The sequence below is a fragment of the Caretta caretta genome, chromosome 1 (assembly GCF_965140235.1).
Source record: "Caretta caretta isolate rCarCar2 chromosome 1, rCarCar1.hap1, whole genome shotgun sequence".
NCBI lineage: Eukaryota > Metazoa > Chordata > Testudines > Cheloniidae > Caretta > Caretta caretta.
This window is the reverse complement of record NC_134206.1, coordinates 349,747,533-349,768,451: the sequence shown is the minus strand read 5'-3', so window position 1 is coordinate 349,768,451 and position 20,919 is coordinate 349,747,533. Positions and strand designations below refer to the sequence as shown.

Here is a 20,919-nt window from a genome sequence, read left to right as displayed (position 1 = left end):
CCCAGAGTGCATCAGCAAATTTGTTGAGATTGTCAGGGGCTGCAACAGAGCCAGTCCTAAGAGCATGACTAGGGCCCGACCCAAATTCACGGCCACGAAAAACGTGTCACGGACCATGAAATCTGGTCTTTTGTATGCTTTTACCCTATACTATACAGATTTCGTGGCAGGAGACCAGCGTTTCTCAAAGTGGGGGTCCTGACCCGAAAGGGAGCTGCGGGGGAGGGGGGCCGCAAGATTATTTTAGGGGGGTCACGGTATTGCCACTTTTACTTCTGCACTGCCTTCAGAGCTGGGCAGCCAGAGAGCGGCAGCTATTGGCCAGGTGTCCAGCTCTTAAAGCAGCACCCTGCCAGCAGCAATGCAGAAGTAAGCGTGGTAATGTGGCTCTGCCTTCAGAGCTGGGCTTCTGGCCAGCAGCCACCGCTCTCCAGCTGCCCAACTCTGAAGGCAGAGCCGCTGCCAGAGCAGCACAGAAGTAAGGGTAGCAGTACCGCAACCCCCCTTACAATAACCTTGCAACCACCACACAACTCCTTTTTGGGTCAGGATCCCTACAATTACAACACTGAAATTTCAGATTTAAATAGCTGAAATCATGAAATTCATGATTTTTAAAATCCTATGACTATGAAATTGACCAAAATGGACCATGAATTTGGTAGGGCCCTAAGTATGACCTTCGGAAGTCACCTCGCCCTTTCCACTGGGTGTGGTCTGCCATAAGCAAACATGCAGTAACCAATCAGAAATGATTGCCATAGAATTCTATCATAGAACCAATATTTCACTAATGAGGGATTCCCACAATAGATCTATTCATTACAGAAGACATGAACTTCTGACCGAACTTCTGCTCCAGAGAGAGCTTCTTACTAGACACCTTCCTGCTATAGTGGTCTCAAGGCCTCCTCTATGCCTTTCCACCAATTCCCTGATACCCAGGATAATATCCAAAATCAGACTGGACAAGACCACCCTGATAGCTCTCTACTGGACAAGGCAAATTTGACTGTTAGACCTATTGCAAATGTCCAGTCAGCCTCCTATCCATCTCCCAGTCCACCCAAACATGAAATCTCAGAATCATGGTCAGCTGTTGCACCCAGAGCTGTAGTTGTGGCACCTGACTTCTTGGATGTTGGCAGGTTGAGCGTTACTGATAGGGACTGTTCTTGACAGGTTCAAGAAATTCTCATACATAGCATTAAGCCCTGTACTAGAATGATCTCCTCCAAATGAAAAAGGCTTTTCCTTGGGCAACCCAATACAATCTGGACCCAGGAGAGGTCCTGATACCAAGGATCCTGAAATACATGCTGCACTTAAAACAAGCTGAACTAACATTTAGTTCTCTGAAAGTCCACCTTGCAGTAATATCAGCTGCAGTGGTATTAAAATTCCTCAGGGGCCTCCTGTTTACTTATTCACATGTTAGAGGCCCAGTTCCTGCATGGGATCTCACCACTGGCCTCTTGAAATTTATGGAGCCTCTTTTTCAAGCTCCTGTTGGATTGCTCGATGCACCACCTTACTCTTAAGACAGTTTTTTCTGGTTGCTGTCACCTCAGCCAGGAAGCTCAGCCAGTCTAAGCCCTTATGGCTGAATCTCCTCACACATTCTTCCATAGAGACAAAGTTGTGTTGAGACCACACCCTAAGTTCATATCTAAAGTGGTCTGAAAATTTCACTTGAATTAACCATTTAACCTGCCAGTCTTCTCCCAAAACAACACTCAATGCTAGGGGAGAAGCAGCTACACTCTCCGAATAGTTCAAGAACTTTGCTCTATTACCATAACATGACTGAGCCTGTCTCCTCACCTATTCGTGGTTATATCCTGCTCATCAAAAGGCCAAGCCGTCTCATCACAGACATACACACCGCATGATCCACTCAGATTTTATCTGCTATCAGATAGTTCTTCTTCGAGTGCTTGTTCATGTCGATTTCAATCAGGTGTGTGGGCGCACATGTATGCTGGCTGGAAGATTTTTCCCTTAGCAGCATCTGTCGGGTCAGCCTGGGCGCCCCCTGGAGTCATGCCCTCATGGCACCTAATATAGAGCCCTCCGACCCCGCCACCCCTTCAGTTCCTTCTTATCGACAGTGACAGTGGCTGGAACTTCCCTTGGCTCTTGCTCAGCAAGTTTTCTTCTCTATTCCATGTATATAGTTAGTTAGTTCTTAGTAGTACTCCAGTTAATAGTTTAGTATAGTAGTTGGGGGTTCCCTCCGGCCCTGATGCCGTGGCATGCTGCGGTCCCCAGGCTTCAAGAACTGCGTGGCTTGCGCCAAGTGCATGCCGAAGAGTGACTCGCACTCATCATGTCTTTGGTGCTTGGGGGAGACCCATCAGAAAGATCATTGTAAGATCTGCTGTGAGTTCTGCCCAGGAACATTTAAAGAAAGGGAACAGTGGCTGAAGGTGATCCTCATGGAGGCAGCCCTACGCCCCCACTCTGACCCTACGGCGTCGTCCTCGACACGGAGCGCCCTGGCGCCGTTGGCGACTTTGGCGCCAAGGAAGGACTCCTCCAGGGACTCTCGGCACCGCCAAAGCTCCTCACGGGGCCCATCTGATAGTAGGCACTGCTCCCACTTGCTGGTGTCTCAAAAGAAGAAAAAGCAGGACGACCGTTCTCCTCCGGCTAAGCCTCAAGATGTGCAACCCCAGGTGGGCCACTCCTCGGCGTTTTCTTCTGGGGCCATGTCAACTCCTGTCCAGGTGCGGCGGTCGAGTCTGGCCCCACCTCAATCACCGGCTCCTACACAGCAGCTGGAGCTCCCGTCCACGCCGGAAGCAAACTAGGCTGCTAGAGAGCTCCTCCACCTGACGACACCGTTCTCACCTGCCAAGGAGGAACCCTCAGCGCTGATGGAGCCACGTCCTCTGGTGCACTCTAAGGGAAAGCCGGCTATGGTGTCAAGGCACTCCCCTTTGCCTTGTCCATTGGCGCCTACACGCTCCGACAGAGAGCCTTCCCGCTCCCCGAGCTCTCAACGTTTGAGGTACCGAGCATCAGCTCCTCCATGGTCTTCAGTGTCTGAGACCTCGGAGTCAGAGCCCGACTCCTACCACTTGAGTAGGAGCAGAAGCTATAGAGCGAGATTGGGCAGAGACAGATGGGAGCATCTGGCATGACCTTCACAGTGGCAGAATCCGCCTCAGTGGCCCTTCTGGACTCCCTGGGCTTATCACCAGGGCCAGGGAGGAACCCAGGGCCACGGTCAGGGACATCTCCAGTGGCCTCCACTACTTTCGTGCCACCTTCCGCTGTGCATCCGCCCCCGGCACCTACGGTCCTGATGCCTTTGCCTCCAGCCCTGTTGTCAACTGTGGCACCGTGCTCGGCTCCAACTTCGGCACCGGCCTTCACGACGTCGACGCACCCGTCCCCCATGCCTGAACCGTTGTTGACGTCGACCTCGATGCAGGCACCTACAGCCCCAGTGCCGATGTCGGCACCGGGCCGGGTGGCTCTTGTGAGCGTGCCGACACAGTTCCCTCCAGTGAGACTGATGCCAACGTTTGCTACGATGCCTATGGCTGTGGCACCGTCTTCAGCACCGCCTCCTCCAACGCTGCCCCAGGAGTCACATGACCCCTCCGGGGCAGACGGTAGAGAGCTTCCACTGCTGGCACATGCTTCCTCCTCCTCGTCGCTGGACAAAGTGATGGCAGGGACGACCATAGCTCCTGCGTTAGGGGATAACAGTCCTACAGCAGTTGCTCCGCAGGGCTGCCCAGGGTCTGGGCATCAAGGTCAAGGAGGTGGTAGAGGACACAAATCCCACGGTAGACATCCTCGCACCCTCGGGGCCTTCACGGGTAGCATTACCCCTCATAAAGACAGTGGTGGACACCACTAAGACCCTGTGGCAGACGCCAGCATCCCTGTCACCCACTGCCAAACATAATGAGTGGTGGTATTTCGTCCCCTCCAGGGGCTTTGAGCATTTCTACTCCCATCCGCCTGCAGACTCGCTAATGGTCAATGTGGCTAACCAGAGGGAGAGACAAGGTTTCCAAGGTCCTTCCCCAAAGAATAGGGATGCTAAATGCCTGGACCTCATGGGTAGAAAAGTCTACTCCATTTGCAGTCTACAACTCCGTATTGCTAACCAGCAGGCCATTGTGAGCGGGTACTCTTATAACACCTGTTCTTCAATGGCGAAGTTCATGGAGCTCGTCCCTTCGGACTCTCGGTCAGAGTTCACCACCTTGATGGTAGAAGGGAAATTAGTCTCCTATGCTTCCTTGCAGGCAGCTTTAGACGCTGCCATGAGAGTCCTAGCGACAGGGGTGGCTATGCAGTGGGGGGCCTGGTTGCAAGTCTCAGGGTTACCCTATGAAGTCCAACAGACAATTCGGGACCTCCCATTTGAGGATGAGACTCTCTTTTCAAAAAAGACGAACAAACGGCTCCACAGCCTAAAAGATTCCAGAGCCACCCTCAGATCTTTGGGCTTGCCTACCGCTGCCACACAGTGTAGACACTTCCGCCCACAACCTTCTCAAAGGTTCCAGCAGCAGAACTGCCAGGACTATTCTAGGAGGAGGAACCGGAGCGGTAGGAGAAGGCAACATCCCTCCACTAATCAAGGCCAGGCCAAACCGCCCTCTGGCCCTAAATTGGCCTTTTGAAGGTGTGGTCGAGGACAGCGCACCAGACCAGAGACTGGATCTACACCGTCTTACCTTTTTCCTCCCGACTATCCCCTTTCTACCGTGCATGGTCCTGTATTACTTTAGACTGCAGGGTGCTTCACACGGTAGAGAGGGGATACTCCATCCAATTCTGTGCCCTCCCGCCCTTCCACCCCCTTTCCCTGTTCCTTTTCAGGGACCCTTCTCACGAGCAACTTCTCATTCAGGAGGTGCAATCGCTCCTAGCACTGGGGGTGGTGGAGGAGGTTCCACTGGAGCACAGGGGCGAGGGTTTCTATTCCTGCTATTTCCTAATACCGAAGGCCATCAGGCCTATCCTGGACCTGCGCGACCTCAACAAGTTCATGAGGAAACTCAGGTTCCGCATGGTTTCCCTGACCTCCATTATCCCTTCACTGGATCCAGCAGACTGATATGCCGCCCTCGACTTGAAGGACGCGTATTTTCACATAGCAATAGCTCAAAACCACAGAAAGTGCCTCAGGTTTGTGGTCAACAGTTCCCATTACCAATTTACTGTCCTCCTGTTCGGCCTGTCAGCAGCACCTTGAGTCTTGACCAAGTGCATGGCAGTCATCGCTGCCTTTCTGTGGCGACATCAGGTACAGGTATTCCCATACCTCAACGACTGGCTGATCAAAGGCCGATCCAGGTCTCAGGTGGCATTCATCAGAGCCACCTTCGAGAATCTGGGCCTCCTACTGAACAAGGCAAAATTGACTCTGTCCCTGGTCCAGAGGATAGAGTTCATAGGAGTGGTTCTGGACTCAACCTAAGCCAGGGCATTCCTCCTACAGGCGAGATTCCAGGCCCTTGACGCCATGATCCAGGTACTCAGGCAGTTCCCCACCACCACTGTGAGAAATTGTCTCAAACTTCTCGGTCACATGGTGGCCTGTACGTATGTGGTTTGGCACACCAGACTCAGGCTTCAACCGCTGCAGTCGTGGCTTGCATCAGTGTACAGACCTGCCAGGGACAGCTTGGACAGGATTGTGACCCTGCCTCTCTCTATCCTTGACTCGCTCCTGTGGTGGGCGGACGCTCAGGAGCTGTGCTCAGGCGTTTCCTTTGCTGCCCCACAACCATCCCTAGCACAAGTGACAGACGCGTCAGATTTGGGGTGGGAAGCTCATCTGGGGGACCACAGGACTCAGGGCCTCTGGTTACAGACAGATCTCCGTCTTCATATCAATGTCAGGGAGCTCAGGGCAGTACGCCTAGCATGTCAGTCATTCCGCCCGTATTTGGCAGGTCGATGTGTATCGGTCATGACGGACAATACAACCGTGATGTTCTGTATCAACAAATTGGGGTGCATGCTCCTCTCCCCTTTGCAAGGAAGCCCTCAGGTTATGGGACTTTTGTATAGAGCAGTCAGTCGATCTACAGGCATCGTATCTTCCAGGGGTCCAGAATGAGCTGGCGGACCGTCTCAGCTGGTCTTTTCACAGCCACGAGTGGTCCCTTCGCCCGGATGTCGCAACCTCGCTCTTCCAGAGTTGGGGCTGTCCCCTGATGGACCTCTTCGCCACGTGACGCAACAGGAAGTGTTAGCAGTTCTGCTCCTTCCAGAATCACAGTCCATTGGGGGGGTCCACTTTGATACGCCTTCCCACCCTTACCACTCATCCACAAGATCCACAGAGATCAGGCTCAGGTCATTCTCATAGCACCAGCCTGGCCCCGCCAGCATTGGTACACGTCTCTCCTGGACATGTCAGTGCAAACCCCAATTACCCGGCCACTTTTCCCGGACCTTCTCACGCAGGATCACGGGCAGCTCCAGCACCCAAACCTGTAGTCGCTACATCTCACAGCATGGAGGCTCCATGGCTGAATCCATTCGAGCTGTTCAGAACAAGTCAGACAGGTTCTCCTGGGCAGCAAGAAACCCTCCACTAGGGCTATGTACCTGGCCAAGTGGAAGAGATTTTCAATCTGGTCAGCTCAGCACAACTTTCCCCTGGCGCTAGCCTCAGTGCCCCAGATTTTGGATTATCTTTTCCACGTAAAGCAGGAAGGTCTCTCCTTGTTTTCTATAAGAGTACACCTGGCTGCCATCTTGGCTTTCCATCCGGGGGTACAGGGCCGCTCAGTTTTCGCTAACCCCCTGGTCTGTTGCTTCCTGAAGGGCCTCGACAGGTTGTACCCGCTTGCCCACCAACCAGTTCCTGCTTGGGACCTTAACTTGGTCCTCTCTAGGCTCATGGGGCATCCCTTTGAGCCTCTAGCAACATGCTCCCTGCTCTACCTTTCCTTCAAAGTTGCATTCCTAGTGGTGATAACATCAGTTCTTCTTCACTCAGCGCACAGTCAATCTGTGGAACTCCTTGCCTGAGTAGGTTGTGAAGGCTAGGACTATAACAGGGTTTAAAGGAGAACTGGATAAATTCATGGAGGTTAAGTCCATTAATGGCTATTAGCCAGGATGGGTAAGGAACGGTGTGCCTAGCCTCTGTTTGTCAGAGGGTGGAGATGGATGGCAGGAGAGAGATTACTACATCATTACCTGTTAAGTTCACTCCCTCTGGGGCACCTGGCATTGGCCACTGTCGGTAGACAGGATACTGGGCTGGGCGGACCTTTGGTCTGACCCAGTATGGCCATTCTTACGTTCTTATCAGCCCGGAGGGTGTCTGAGCTCAGGGCTCTAACGTCTGAACTGCCCTACACCATGTTTTTTAAGGTCAAGGGTCAGCTCAGGCCCCATCCAGCCTTCCTCCCATAGGTTGTATCGCAGTTCCACATCAACCAGGACATTTTCCTCACGGATTTCTACCCCAAGCCTCATGCTTGTAGCAGGGAGCAGAGACTCCACACTCTCGATGTCCATAGAGCGCTAGCCTTTTACATTGAGAGGACGAAACCGTTCAGGAAGTCGGTACAGCTCTTTGCGCAGTAAGGATGAAGGGCCAGCCTGTTTCGACACAGCGCATTTCATCATGGATTGTGGCCTGCATTGCTGAGTGCTACAATCTAGCAGGGATCCCAGCGCCCCTGATAACGGCACACTCTACAAGGGCGCAGGCTTCATCAACAGCTTTCCTGGCTCAGGTCCCCACCCAGGAAATCTGGAAGGCAGCGATGTGGTCATCAATACACACCTTTGTCACACACTATGCGATTACTAGGCAGGCCAGAGATGATGTGGCCTGTGGTAGAACAGTACTTCAATTAGTGGACAGCTCCGACCCCAGCTCCTAATTTTGCTTGGGAGTCACGTGGTTGGAATTGACATGAAGAAGCACTCGAAGAAGAAAAAACAGCTACTCACCTTCTCATAACTTGTTCTTCGAGATGTGTTGTTCATGTCCATTCCAATACCCGCCCTCCTACCCCTCTGTCGGAGTAGCCGGCAAGAAGGAACGGAAGGGGTGGCAGGTCGGCAGGGCCATATAGGCCAACCCGATGGATGCTGCTAAGGGAAAAATCTTCCGGCCAACATGCACATGCGCGCGCACACACCTGATTGGAACGGACACGAACAACACATCTCGAAGAACAACAGTTACGAGAAGGAGAGTAACGGGTTATTTTCCTTCCAGAAATGAAGGCGCACTCCCTCAGGGCACAGGCAGCAGCAGCAGCCTCCTTTGGACCCGTGCCAGTATCTGAGCTCTCTACGGCATCTCCATGGAGCAACCCACTGACCTTTGTTAAACCGTGTTATGACCGTGTCATGATAGCCAGGTCTGTTGCCCAGTTGAGGAGGGCATTGCTTCAATCATTATTTGACCAATGCAGCTGGAAGTATTCATCCCCACTCTCCAGGGAGGATACTGCTTGCCAGTCACTTACGGTGGGATCCACGCTGACGTATTCAAAGAACAAATGAATTGCTACCCTACAGTAACTGGTTCTTTGAGTTATGGTCTGTGGGGCAAGCCCCACAACCGGCTCTCCATCCCTTCTAGTCAGAGTGCTCATCAGCACGGGCTTTGAACTGGGGGGGACTGAGATAGGGTCGCGGCTGCCCCACACCTTATGCCCTTGTACAGAAGCGCAATGCGGCACGGGGCACAGTCCCTTGACAGATTGCTATGCAAAAGGTCTGAGCGTGCATATATGAGATGCATGTGCACCTATGGTGGGATCCACACTGACTACAGCATTTTGAAAAACCACAGTTACCGAAGGATAATTAACTTCTTTCCCGTTGTCTTCTCCCACTTTTGGCTTTATGGCCTCTGTCTTGCTGCACCTACGTTTGGAACATCCTCCCATGCTGTGTATTCCAAATGTCCTTCCTCTCCTGTCCCTCCTGAAAACCCACTCCTCTGAGAAGCCACCTATGCTGAACTCCCTGACAATGTCTCATATCTGAACCATTGACTCAGTTTCTCTGAATGAGACTATGAAGTTTTGGGGGTAGGGGCTCTATGTTTTTCATACTCTCTAAATAACAGATGGAGAATTCACCTTGTAGTTTGGGGGCAGCCTAGTTACAAGTGGGCTTGATCATTAATGACTTGAGGCTGTTTTTTCTAATTCTTGGACTCTCTTTCTATTGTTGCAGAAGAGAGGCCCAAACAGCTGAGTGTGGGCTCTTCCCTGCCACACTCAGCACAGGCAAATGCCAAGGGAACTCTCTCTGCCCCCAAGGAAGCAATGAAGATATGGCTAGCTCATCCAGGTGTAGTAGGGTTTTCACCCACATGTTTGTACTTGGGATGCCACGTTCCTTAATACTATAATCCACTGCTTTGCCCCTGTACTGTGTGAACACTCACCCTGCGGCTGACCTATTTCTCCCACAGTGCCTGTATTTCCTCACAGTGGGTTCCTAGGAGGTGCAAAGGAACAATGCATGCTGTGTCCTTCCCATACAAATATTATCCCAGACTCAGTGTTCACCATACCAGTTATACGGACAAGTATGTCTCAATGAACTCTTAAATCTAACTATACCCCACATGGTAACACAAGCTTTAAGTTTTTTCTTGTCTAAAATTCTGATTGCTTGTCTAATTTCGCTCCATGCATCTGAAGAACTGTGTTTTTTACCCACGAAAGCTTATACCCAAATAAATTCCAGGGAACTGGGATTGTTTAGCCTGCGGAAGAGAAGAATGAGGGGGGATTTGATAGCTGCTTTCAACTACCTGAAAGGGGGTTCCAAAGAGGATGGCTCTAGACTGTTCTCAATGGTAGCAGATGACAGAAGGAGGAGTAATGGTCTCAAGTTGCAGTGGGGGAGGTTTAGGTTGGATATTAGGAAAACTTTTTCACTAGGAGGGTGATGAAACACTGGAATGCGTTACCTAGGGTGGTGGTGGAATCTCCTTCCTTAGATATTTTTAAGGTCAAACTTGACAAAGCCCTGGCTGGGATGATTTAGTTGGGGATTGGTCCTGCTTTGAGCAGGGAGTTGGACTAGATGACCTCCTGAGGTCCCTTCCAACCCTGATATTCTATGATTCTATGAAATCTGTTAGTCTTTAAGGTGCCACCAGACTCCACGTTGTTTTTGTGGATACAGACTAACATGGCTACCCCTTTGAAGCTTTAAGTTGGCACTAAGGTTTAGAATTTCTCTAATATAGATCTGTGAGAGCTAATCAGTATTTTAATGTGAATATTTGGTATGACTGTCATTTTTTAAAGACTAATATTTCTTCAATTTGTCGGTACTCCAGACCCATAGTTGAAAGAGCTCTGAGTGATTTCCTGTGAGCTCTCCTCCATCTTACTTAGTCTCTCCCATTACAGCATCAGCATTTTAATTTGTATTAATAAAACAGTGCATTTTTGTGCTAATGCAAAGTGCTGGGTTGACAGCCCTGGAGACTGAAGCCCTCTGTTCCGAGGACAGTTGCATTTGCAGGTAGCGGAGACTCCCATCAATGTGCCTCATCCTTGACCTGGAGAGAGGGATTTTAGAGCCAAAAGGGGAGTTTAGTTGACAGGCCCATTGAGTCCTGGCACCTCTGCACAGAATGGGCGGCAGTTATGCTGTTCTTGTGATGTGAACTCCAGTCCCTCTAGGAATGGGTCTGAATGAGACCCTCCAAATTCATTTCATGTAAAACACCGAAGAATCATCTCAATATATCAACTTGCAGTCACTACACTATTACTAATGACCAATGATAATCATTCTTTCTGCTTTCTTTAAAGTGGCAAAGACCTCTTTTGTGTCCAAGTTAATCAAATGATCATTTTTAGTTAAGGCTGGGATTTCCAAAGGGATCTGAGGAGTTAGGTCCCCAGCAATTGAGCAGAGCGCCTAACTCCCTTAAATCCCTTAGAAGATTCCCAGTTGTATAGGTCACTGATGTGCTATAGGTGTGTCTCATGGGAGTACCTTGTTAAAAATTCTACCACTAAACTGAAGTCTGGGGGGAATTTCCCTGCCTCTAGGGTTTGCTGCTTTCTTGCTGTTGCTAACCAACTCTTAACAAAGGTGACTCAACCCCGAGGCTCCTAAAATACTTCTGAAGAGCCAATTATTTGCCTCTTTATCCCCCATGTCCCACTTTGTTATCCAATCTGAGGATGCTTTCCTGTATTTTCAAGTGCAAAGCATAAACACCTCCAGCAGCATATGGTGTAATATGTTTGTTTGCCAAGTGACTTACTTATTTATAGGCTTGGCAAAATTTGATTTTTTTTTGTAATTATGATGGATAATATTGATGTTCATTTTTAATCTTTTTTTATTTTTATCAATTAAAATTTTCACAGTTGCAAAAAGTTATGGGGTTAAAAATTGGAAAAATGCTTAATCTATTTAAATGTTCAAGAGTTGTAGGAAATAGGGGGATGGAGGGGCAGACAGTTTAATGACAGTTGACTTTGAGATGTAAAAAATTAAAACTTTATAACTCTTAGAACACATTATCAATGTCAAATGTCAAAATATACAAAGTAAATATCCTTAAATCATACTCTAAGTCTCAGCAGCATTTTTCTTTCTTCGACTATCTTGAAATTTAGATGATCATCTATTGAAAGATTTTTTATCGGTTTGTGTGTGTACAGTGAAATTGACATTTACCAACATTTACCAATAAAAACCTAATACTTCGAAGCCTACTTATATAAAAATCCAATCCCTGTATTTCACTGAAAGAAAATTCAGACAGTTTTTGGCCCATGCAATGCTTTCAGTGTTGCGGCTGTATTTATACTTGTGGTAGTCATCTTGTGTGTCTTGTAGGTATGCCAAAAGGCTCACAGTACAGTTTCACGGCCAGTCTCCCCAGCTAGCTGTCACAGCAAGAGGGGGAAAGGCAGCTATTTGCAACTGTATGACCTGGCATTAGTCACAGTAGCAACGCAGCACAGCCTAGTGGTCTGCATGTGGTAATCCTGTCTCCGCCAGTGACTAAGTGGCTTGGCCTTTGGCAAATCATTTAATCTCCAGTGTCTGTTTTCCCCCTTCTGTAAAATCAGGATAATCCTTACCTGCCTTGCAGTGGTGTTATGAGGATTAGTTAGTTAATATTTGTCCAGCGCTTTGAAGCGCTTAAGTGCTAAGTATTGTTGTTGTGCACATTACACACATAAATTGGTTATTGAAATAAGATTAAGTTAATAATATCTTTAATTAAAGGAGATTGATTTCTTTCTCACGCTGTTTCATAACTTTAGTGGGGTCAAACAGAAAAGGACCAAGGTACATTTTCTATTAGCTTGTAATAGCCATCTTTAGGAGGTGCAGGTCATAGGGAGGATTAATTGGTTAGTGGGGGAAGTGCCCTTTTTTGGAATGTACCCTAGTTCCTCTTTTTATCACTGTTTAAAAAGAGTCTGGTGGTATCAGTAATCAGATTTTCCTGGATCCAAACCCTAAATCTGAGCATCCTTGAATTTTGGGAAAGTTCCGATCCCCCTCTGGTTCCTGCCAGTTGGGACCATTTCTAGTTTGCAGCTGTTTTCCCCTTTCTTGGCCATTGGATAACACTGCCTGGCAACTGCCATTTCTTTGACATCACATAGCTTTGTTTTGCTTACTTGTAAATTGCTAAATGGGGGTCCTGACCTAAACTTTAAATTAAATTTAGGAGATAAATCCTGCAGACTTCTAGTATCTTTCCAAAATATGTGTATTGGGGAGATCCTGACCTCAGTAATTTTGTCAAGTGCCACAGGATACTAGGGCTCACACATAGCATAACTTCCTCTGTGGCTGTTAACAGGAAAGAACGCAGCATGTATGAAAATCTGGTTACTACCTATGTTTTTCAGGCTTGGTTACAAAAAGTACATTCAGCCCAAGGAGTAACACCAAGATACGGTTTTAAAAACCCTTTGCACAGATTAGCTGTTTTCAGGAAAATAATCCTGCATTAACTAGTTAATCCTTCTGAAATTTTTGATCCCAGTGTTCAATATTGTATAACTTGCTTTCTTTATTAAAAATAGGCTTCTAGTTCTTCACCTCCTTGAATGTGTTTTGCCATCGATGGGCTGTTTGCAGGGTCAGACTTGCCTTTCACACCCTTGCAGGGGACAGATCCTTTGCAGAGAAATTTCAGTAATGTATAATTCTTAATAAGCAGATTAGGCACAAGCAGGTCTTGGGGAGCCTGGCACGCAGACAGCACCAGCACTAAGCTTTTTCCCCTGGGGGTGTTCTAAAGTGCCTGCGGGAGGCTAGAATAGTCAATTACAAGCACACTGGGTGCTGTGTAAAAGACCATATGCATACTGGCAGTACAGAACGGAGGGTTTTAACTGCTTGGTTGAGATTTACTGACACCTAAATGCTAATGAAAGGCTGTGGGAGCGCTGGAAAGAGGAGTTTGTATCCCTATAACTTGACTCCTTTGAGTAGCTTATCAGTAACTAATTCCCATATTCTCTTGGGATATAACCAAGCATTCCGTTGAAGCTTGGATCCCTCTGGAAAGTTCTGACTACTGGAAGGACACAGCACACATGCTTTGAGACATGGGATACTCCATGAGAGGCTGCATAAGGGGGAGTGGACCCCCTGTGTCACCTAAGTTCCTTCTCAGACCATCTAAGATCAGAATAGTGCGGGTATGGAATGTGGATCTCAACTTTCAGTTTAGGTAATTCCTCTTTCTCCTTTTATCAGTACAGATCCCCACTCGTGGGAAACGCTGGTGCAGATTCAGTTATATTATGATGGTCACCAAAACTGAGACTCTTTCTACTTGGCTACGTACTAGTTGAAGGCTTTGCACTAACAACTGTGAGACTCCTTGGAAGAAAGATAAATGTTTTCACGGAAGTTTGATGAAAACTCCAATTGCTGAGATTTTTGATCTGGGTGAAGCATGAGACCTCAGTTATGCTAAAAGATCCAGAACCAGTGGAAGAGAAAATGGTGCCTCAACTCCACTGAATTCCAAAACTATCTGGTCCTGTTTGATGTTATCAGTAGAACCATGTGCCTTGTCTTTTATCTTTCCAATAACACTTGAATCAAGGGGATTGGGGAAAAGGCATGCAGAAACTGATGGCTTTAATTCAGGGAGAAGATAACTGTCAGGGAACTGCAACTTGTTCCTCCTCAGGAGCGCTATTCTGCTTATTTGCAATTCTCTTGTGCTGCAACAAGATGTTTGTCGTGTTCCACAGATTGGGGTATGGGGAAATAATGAACAAGTCTTGAAGACTAAGCCCTGGTCTACACTGTGCGGGGGGGAGTTGATCTAAATTACGCAACTTCATCTACGTGAATAACGTAGCTGAAGTCAACGTACTTAGATCTACTCACCGTAGTGTCTTCAGTGCGGTGAGTCGACTGCTGCCGCTCCCCCGTTGACTCTCGCGGCGATGGAATACAGGAGTCGACAGGAGAGGGCTCGGCGGTCGATTTATTACGTCAGACTAGACATGATAAATCGACCCCCGCTGGATCAATCGCTGCCCGTCGATCCAGCGGGTAGTGTAGACATACCCATAGGGTTCCAGAGCTTGAGCCCGAGCCTGAGCCTGAATGTCTATACCACAGTTTTACAGCCCCATAACCCTAATCAACTGACATGGGACAGCAGTGGGTGTTTAATTGCAAGGTGGACATACCCTTAATGCACAGCAAGCCAGGGTGTGAGCATACAGTGCCCTAGTTTGCCACACACTAAGCTATCGTGTGGACAAGCCTGTAGTGTGTCTTTAGGGATTATTTGTGTGTCATGTTGCTTGTTCTGCTGAGTTGGTCTGCCCAGGTATTCTCCTTGTCTGGGAGCTGAATAGTTGGTGATGTGATGTGTTGGTGAATACAATCCTCTGGACATAGAAGAGTGGTTTATTATGTTTTTTTGTAGTATTGTATTTGTATATGTGGGAGGAATTTCTTTTATGTTAGTCTGATTGTTCTGAGTTCTGGCATATGTATGTGCAGTCTGCTTTCTTGTTTTGCTGATAACTGGAGCGGGAGTTGGAGGCTTGAAAGAGCCCTTGAACGTAGGTGGTTTGTTTTTCTCAAGTCCATGTTCTTTAGGTTTTTAGAGGTCTCATTTTTAATCTGGCAAAGGAAATAATCAGAATACATGATGCCATCAATCCTAGCAATTGTACAATTGTTCTGGCTTGATGCTGGGATGGAGCGTGTAACAGTTTTCTGGTCCTGAGTATCTCCTGAAGCCTTGTGGTGTCAGGTAATCCTTGTAGTTGTGGAGTGTGTGTCTGCGTCCGTGAATGCGATCCTGTAGATGGGAATAAAATAACTTTTCCTGATTTATCCTGAGGCCCAGGGACTGAATCGAGAGTATGTTTTTTGAAAGGGGTCTTGAACTTCTTGTAGTGACAATACCTTTATTAGCTGTCCAGGTACAGAAATACACTGTCACATTGATGTCTTAGCTGTGCTGCTGTACAGCCTGGTGCAAGGCAGTTGGTAGATACCAGCTGAGCAGTACATAGGCCAAAAAGTAGAACTCCATATGGATAGCAAACCTTATTGATTCAGAAACAGTTATACTTCCTGTGTGACGGTCTGATGGATCTATAGAAATAAGTGTCTTTGAAGCTGAGAGCTACAAACCAATCTTGTAGATTTAAAGAGGAAGTAATGGAGACTACAATCATAATCCAAAACTTAAAGTATTGAGTGAATGCCCTAAAAGCCATAATAGAAAGGAGCCCTCCAGGTCTAGTCAGAATAAGAAAAGAACAGGAATAACCACTTTCCACCAGTATTGATTGGGAAGTGTGTCGGTTGCACTAATCTGCAACAGAGCAGAATTCTCGTTTCTGATAGGGTTTTTTTGCGAGAACAGTCCCTGAAGAGGGATGGAAAAAGTGAATAATTTGGAACTATGGAGTGCAATTGTATGGTGTAGCCACTCCAAGAGTTTTCCAACACCCACTTGTCTGTGATAATTTTATTCTATGTTTTCAAAAACAGGGAACAGGTGGCCTCTGAAGCGAGGTGGAGACAGGGTTGATGTCTAGTACATCCAGGTTGACTGGTCTGAGGCTCTCAAGTATACTTCCAAAACTTTTACTTGGTGTTTGAAGGAGGGCTTGAAACACAGCATGAAGACACATGCGTCTGACAATAAGACTGAGATCTGTGTTTGCCAGAAGAGAGGAAGACCGTTGGTGTGGTTTCCTCTTGACAGTCCGGAGAAGTCAACAGATATTGTTTGTGGTATCTAAAGGGAGTCTTCCTTCTGAAGGAGGGTTTATATATTCCTAGAGTCTTCAAAGTGAACCTTGAATCTTTCACTTTCTGTAAGCTCTCATTCTTGCAGGCACTAAAAAGCTCCCAACATTCAAAGGGAAGATCTTCCCCTCTGGGTTATTTGTGTGGAGGGACTAGAGCACTTTAGCCATGCTGCCCTTCTGGCGGTTATGGCAGTGGCCCAGTGTGCCTGCAGTTCTTGCCAAAAGATCTTGAAAGGATTTAAATTTCTTTGGAGGGAAACTGTAGAGAATTTCATCAGGGGAGGAGGGCAAACAGTGTGGATCAGGTTCTTGAGAAGTCCATATCAGATATGTCTACATTGCAATAAAATATCCGTGGCACTGAGTCTCAGAGCCCGCGTCAATTGACTCAGGCTCACTGGGCTAAAAATTGCAGTGTAGACATTTGGGCTCGGGCTGAAGCCCAGGCTCTGAGAACCACCCATTCACGGGGTCTCAGAGGCTAGGCTCCAGTCTGAGCCGGAGCATCTACACTGCAATTTTTAGCCCCGAGCCCTGTGAGCCCAGGCCAATTATGGCCTTGCTGCAGGTCTTTTATTGCAGTGTAGACATACCCTCCAAGACATTCTTACCAGCAGAGAACTCTGTATTAGCTATGATGAGGCGGGGAGGTTCCATCGTTCTAGGTTCCAGATGCTTTGTCTTTGGAATGGAATGTGTTGGTGATGGCTTCCATTTGGTTTCCGGTCCCTGAATGTTGCTTTGACGGTTGATCCTAGGGCTGAGGGGCTCAAGGAGCCTGGCATCCTGCAAGGGAACTCGTTCCATAACGATAAGATGATACAAAGGGTCCCCTCAGATAATTATGATGAACCGACCCAGGTATTTAGACAATTGTCATCGAGGTTGGAATCAAGAAGAATTCGGGGTAAGGCTTGGGAAACAGAGAGCTCTTGGCACAGCTTTCAGACTTCACCTCATATGACAGCAAGGTCAGCTCTGAGGGATCAGAGATCTTAGTCTTCGATGCTAGTGGAACCCCATGTTTTGCCTTAGTAATTGGGATGGGGTGGGGGGACTCCTACTGAGTCATCAAAGAAATCTGTCCTTGATGGGATGATCCAGCTGGGTTGTCCTCAATAAATCTCTTAGATGCCAAACAAGGAACTGGGCTCAAAATATTAGCTACCCGCCCAAAGGTTTGTGTGTCATTGGCCTCAGCCATGATGATTTCCACACTGTCTTGAATTCTGTCACTGGGGACAAAGATTTGTTCCTCGGCACTGGGGAACTGAATCTCTTAGGCACCGGATGTTTCTGATCTCCATCACCTCTTGCACCAGTGATCCCCTTCTATCCCCGTTAGACCTCTGAGAGTGAGAATGAGGGGAAAGACGTGCGTCATCTTTCTTCCTCTGTCTCTTGGCCCTCAGAAACCTGGGGTACCATGCAGCCCACCTGAGTGTCCAGACCTTGTCAGCACTGAGCATTCCTTGGCACTGGATTTTTGTCTTCTCCTGCATTCAGGAATGGCAGGAAGGACCAGATACCAATTCTGACTCCATATTCATCCCTGAAGCCCTCAGTGCTTTATCCATCAGGATTAACCTGAGGCAAGACTCATGGTCTCTTCATGCCTGAGACATAAGGCCTGTATAGACTGAACAACACTGGCAACACTCCAGTCTATGATCCTTGCCCTGTGCATCATAAAGAGTGCCTCTGAGTGCCAGAAACACAAGAGGGTCACTCTATATAATAATACTTATTTCTTATACAGTATAAGTAGCATAGCAATATTCATTGAGCTATGGAAAGAGGAGAGGGAGTTCCAACATGCTGCTTCAATAGCTGGAAGGAGCTGAGCGCACTTTAAGGGGCCATGCCTCATTACTAGCCTCTCATGAAGTATTCCAGAGCTCCAGGCAGAGTCAGGCATCTGACTCCACCCGGCTGAGTTTTCCATAGGGTTCTGAGCTTCTGTGGAGAATACAGGTGCACCTCTAGAGGTGGGTGGGGGAGGGCTGCACTGATAATACTTGAAGGCGAATCAACAACTTCAGAAGAGGAAAATTGTTTGGATGCAAAGGAAAAAATAGAACTGGGGTGAGGGAGAGAAAATGAAAAACAAGTAAAGAAAATGTATAAACAATGCAAAGAAGAAACATGTGACACTTTTGTCACTGAGTGTTTTGTATTTATAATTAAATAGAAAGGTGAAATACTTCTCCCTGACTCTTACCAGTCCTTGGAGATTTTGCTAATGGGATCGTGGGATCCTGTACTGATGCAGTGGTTCTCTTTCAGTAACACTGAAATCATGTGTTCTTGCTGTGAGACAAAATGTGATTTTAATAACTGTCAGCTTCACAGATTCCCCTGGCATCTGAAAATCTAGCTGGGGCTTTCTGCCTCTTACCGTGCTTAGACAAAGGCTCACCAATGAGCGGACAGTTCTGTTGATGCGTGAGGCAAAACAGACTCAAGCTTGCTCTCCAATAGCTATAAGGGCTGTGCAGAGCTAAAGGAAGCAAATACTTGTTCATGTCTGTAAAGTGAGCGGCTGAGACTGACACACGGGGAGCAGAGATGCAGAGTGAGAGTATGACATTTTTAAATGCCTGCTCTTTTGAACATAGTTACTTTAAAACCCTTGTACATCCAATCACCTTCCTGCCCTTTGTTCCCGTCTTAAATCTCCTTAAGGAGGATTTATCTTCCAAATAACACATTCCCATGTCTACACCACAAACTTTGGTTGAAGCAGGTAACATCAGTGTACAATCACTGAAGATAATATATTGCTCATGCGTGTGCGTACTTGGCTGCTTATGTGCTCACCAGGAGTGCTTGTGTCAATACAAAGTGTGGTGCACTATGGGTAGGTATCCCAGTGTGCAGTGCAATGCCTTTTGGGAAATTTTCACAATATGGGAGGTAGAAATGAGTTGCAAAGGAATTTCTGAAAGCTAAGGGTCAAATTTCCAGCCTGCAACTTTCTCCGTCCCGTAATGCCATCTATATTTCATAATTTTCGTGCCTTTCATTTAAAATCCCACAAACATGCATGGCGCTTTTCATGTCAGTCATCTCTGATAGAAGCATGGAGCCTGCAGAGCTCTGCACTGCTCTCATGAACATTGCAAATATGGGACACAATTCTCCTGTATTTGTAGACCTCCAGGAAGTACCACAACAACAGGGTTCATGACAATTTCTTCAAAGGCCGTTTGCTAAGGGACATAATGAAAAACATTCAAGGTTGTTGGTGGCATTCATGGAGCAGTTGCGATGGTGGAGTGCCACTTCTGGGCCTGAGAAATAAGCACTGACTGGTGGGATCGCATCCTAAAGCAGGTTTGGAACAATGAGCAGTGGCTGCAGGACTTTTGGATGCTAAAGACTCCATTCCTAGATCTTTGTAATGAGCTTGGCCCAGCCCTCCAGTGCAAGGACACCAGAATGAGAGCTGCATTGACAGTGGAGAAGTGAGTGGTGATCACACTCTGGAAGCTTGCAACTCCGGATTGCTACTGGTCAGTGGGAAATGATTTTGAAGGTGGAAAATCCAAAGTGGGGGCCATTGTCATGCAAGTGTGTAGGGCCATTAATTGTCTCCTGCACGCAGGACCAGGGGTCTTGTCCTGCACATTGCCAAAGTGGATGGATTTGCAGCAATGGGGTTCCTGAACTGTGGTGGGGTGATAGCACACACATCTCTGTTTTGTCACCAGCCCACCTTGCAATGAGTACATCAACAGAAAGGGCTACTTTTCTGTGGTTGTACAAGTGTTGGTGGACCACCAGGGACACTTCCTTGATATCAGCGCAGGCCGGTTAGGGAAGGTGCATGACCCTTGCATCTTTAAGAACACAGGGTTGTTAAGAAAGATTCAACTACTGGCAGGTGCAGAATGGCAGTTGAAAGTGCTTTTAGTAGATTGAAGGGACCCTGGCAGTGTTTACTCACTAGATTGGATCTCAGTGAGAAAAATATCCCAATAGTTATAGCTACCTATTGTGTATTGCATAGTGTCTGTGAGCAAAAGCTGCTGCAGGGTGGAGGTGGAACAGCTGTCTGGTGAGTTTAACAGGGCCATTGCAAGAGCTCAGCATGGAGCTGTGTGGTTGAGGGAGGCTTTGAAAGAGCACTTAAATGGTCAGCCACAACAGTGTTCTGTGCTGGAGTGTTTTCTGGGCCTGAAGGTTTGGATGCTTTTAGGAGTTGTGTAGTCCTTCCTGTACATTAATAACTATGATTGTGTGTTTTACTGAACCTATTTATGCAGTGTTTGCTGTATTTTTATAAATATGAGCCGGTGTTTTCTTGGACCTAGGTCTGTGGTGATGTACATTTACAAGTACTGGGTGCTTTGAGTACTGCTATGCATTCTGCAATATGTATTGTGCACTAATAAAGATAATTTTATTTTCAAAAAATATAAATTTATGGAGTAGCAAAAACAGTGCAATAAAACCAGTGTGCAAACACCACCAGGCCATGCAACCCAAACTTGTAACATGAATGAATAGAAGAAAACTTTAATATTGGAAAGGCAGCAAACATTTCTATCCGTTTCAGTGGACAACGGTAGTCCATTATGGTTTACACATACACTGATCTGTGAGAACCAAGGTTGGTGTATGTGAAGCTGTGGTTTTCCTTGCTGTCCCCCAG

General features: G+C 47.3%; 1 protein-coding gene across 6 annotated transcripts in view; it reads left to right on the top strand.

The window, feature by feature from the left end:
* Positions 1-20,919, top strand: part of AHCYL2 (adenosylhomocysteinase like 2) — a 215,161-nt gene that overhangs the window by 154,282 nt on the left and 39,960 nt on the right. For 3 of the 6 annotated variants that reach the window (XM_048836778.2, XM_048836780.2, XM_048836781.2), the window contains exon 3: positions 9,193-9,309. The exons of the other annotated variants lie outside the window; for them this stretch is intronic. In XM_048836778.2, coding sequence (XP_048692735.2) covers positions 9,193-9,309 — 117 coding nt within the window. The remainder of the gene's footprint in view (positions 1-9,192; positions 9,310-20,919) is intronic. 6 annotated transcript variants of the gene reach the window in all.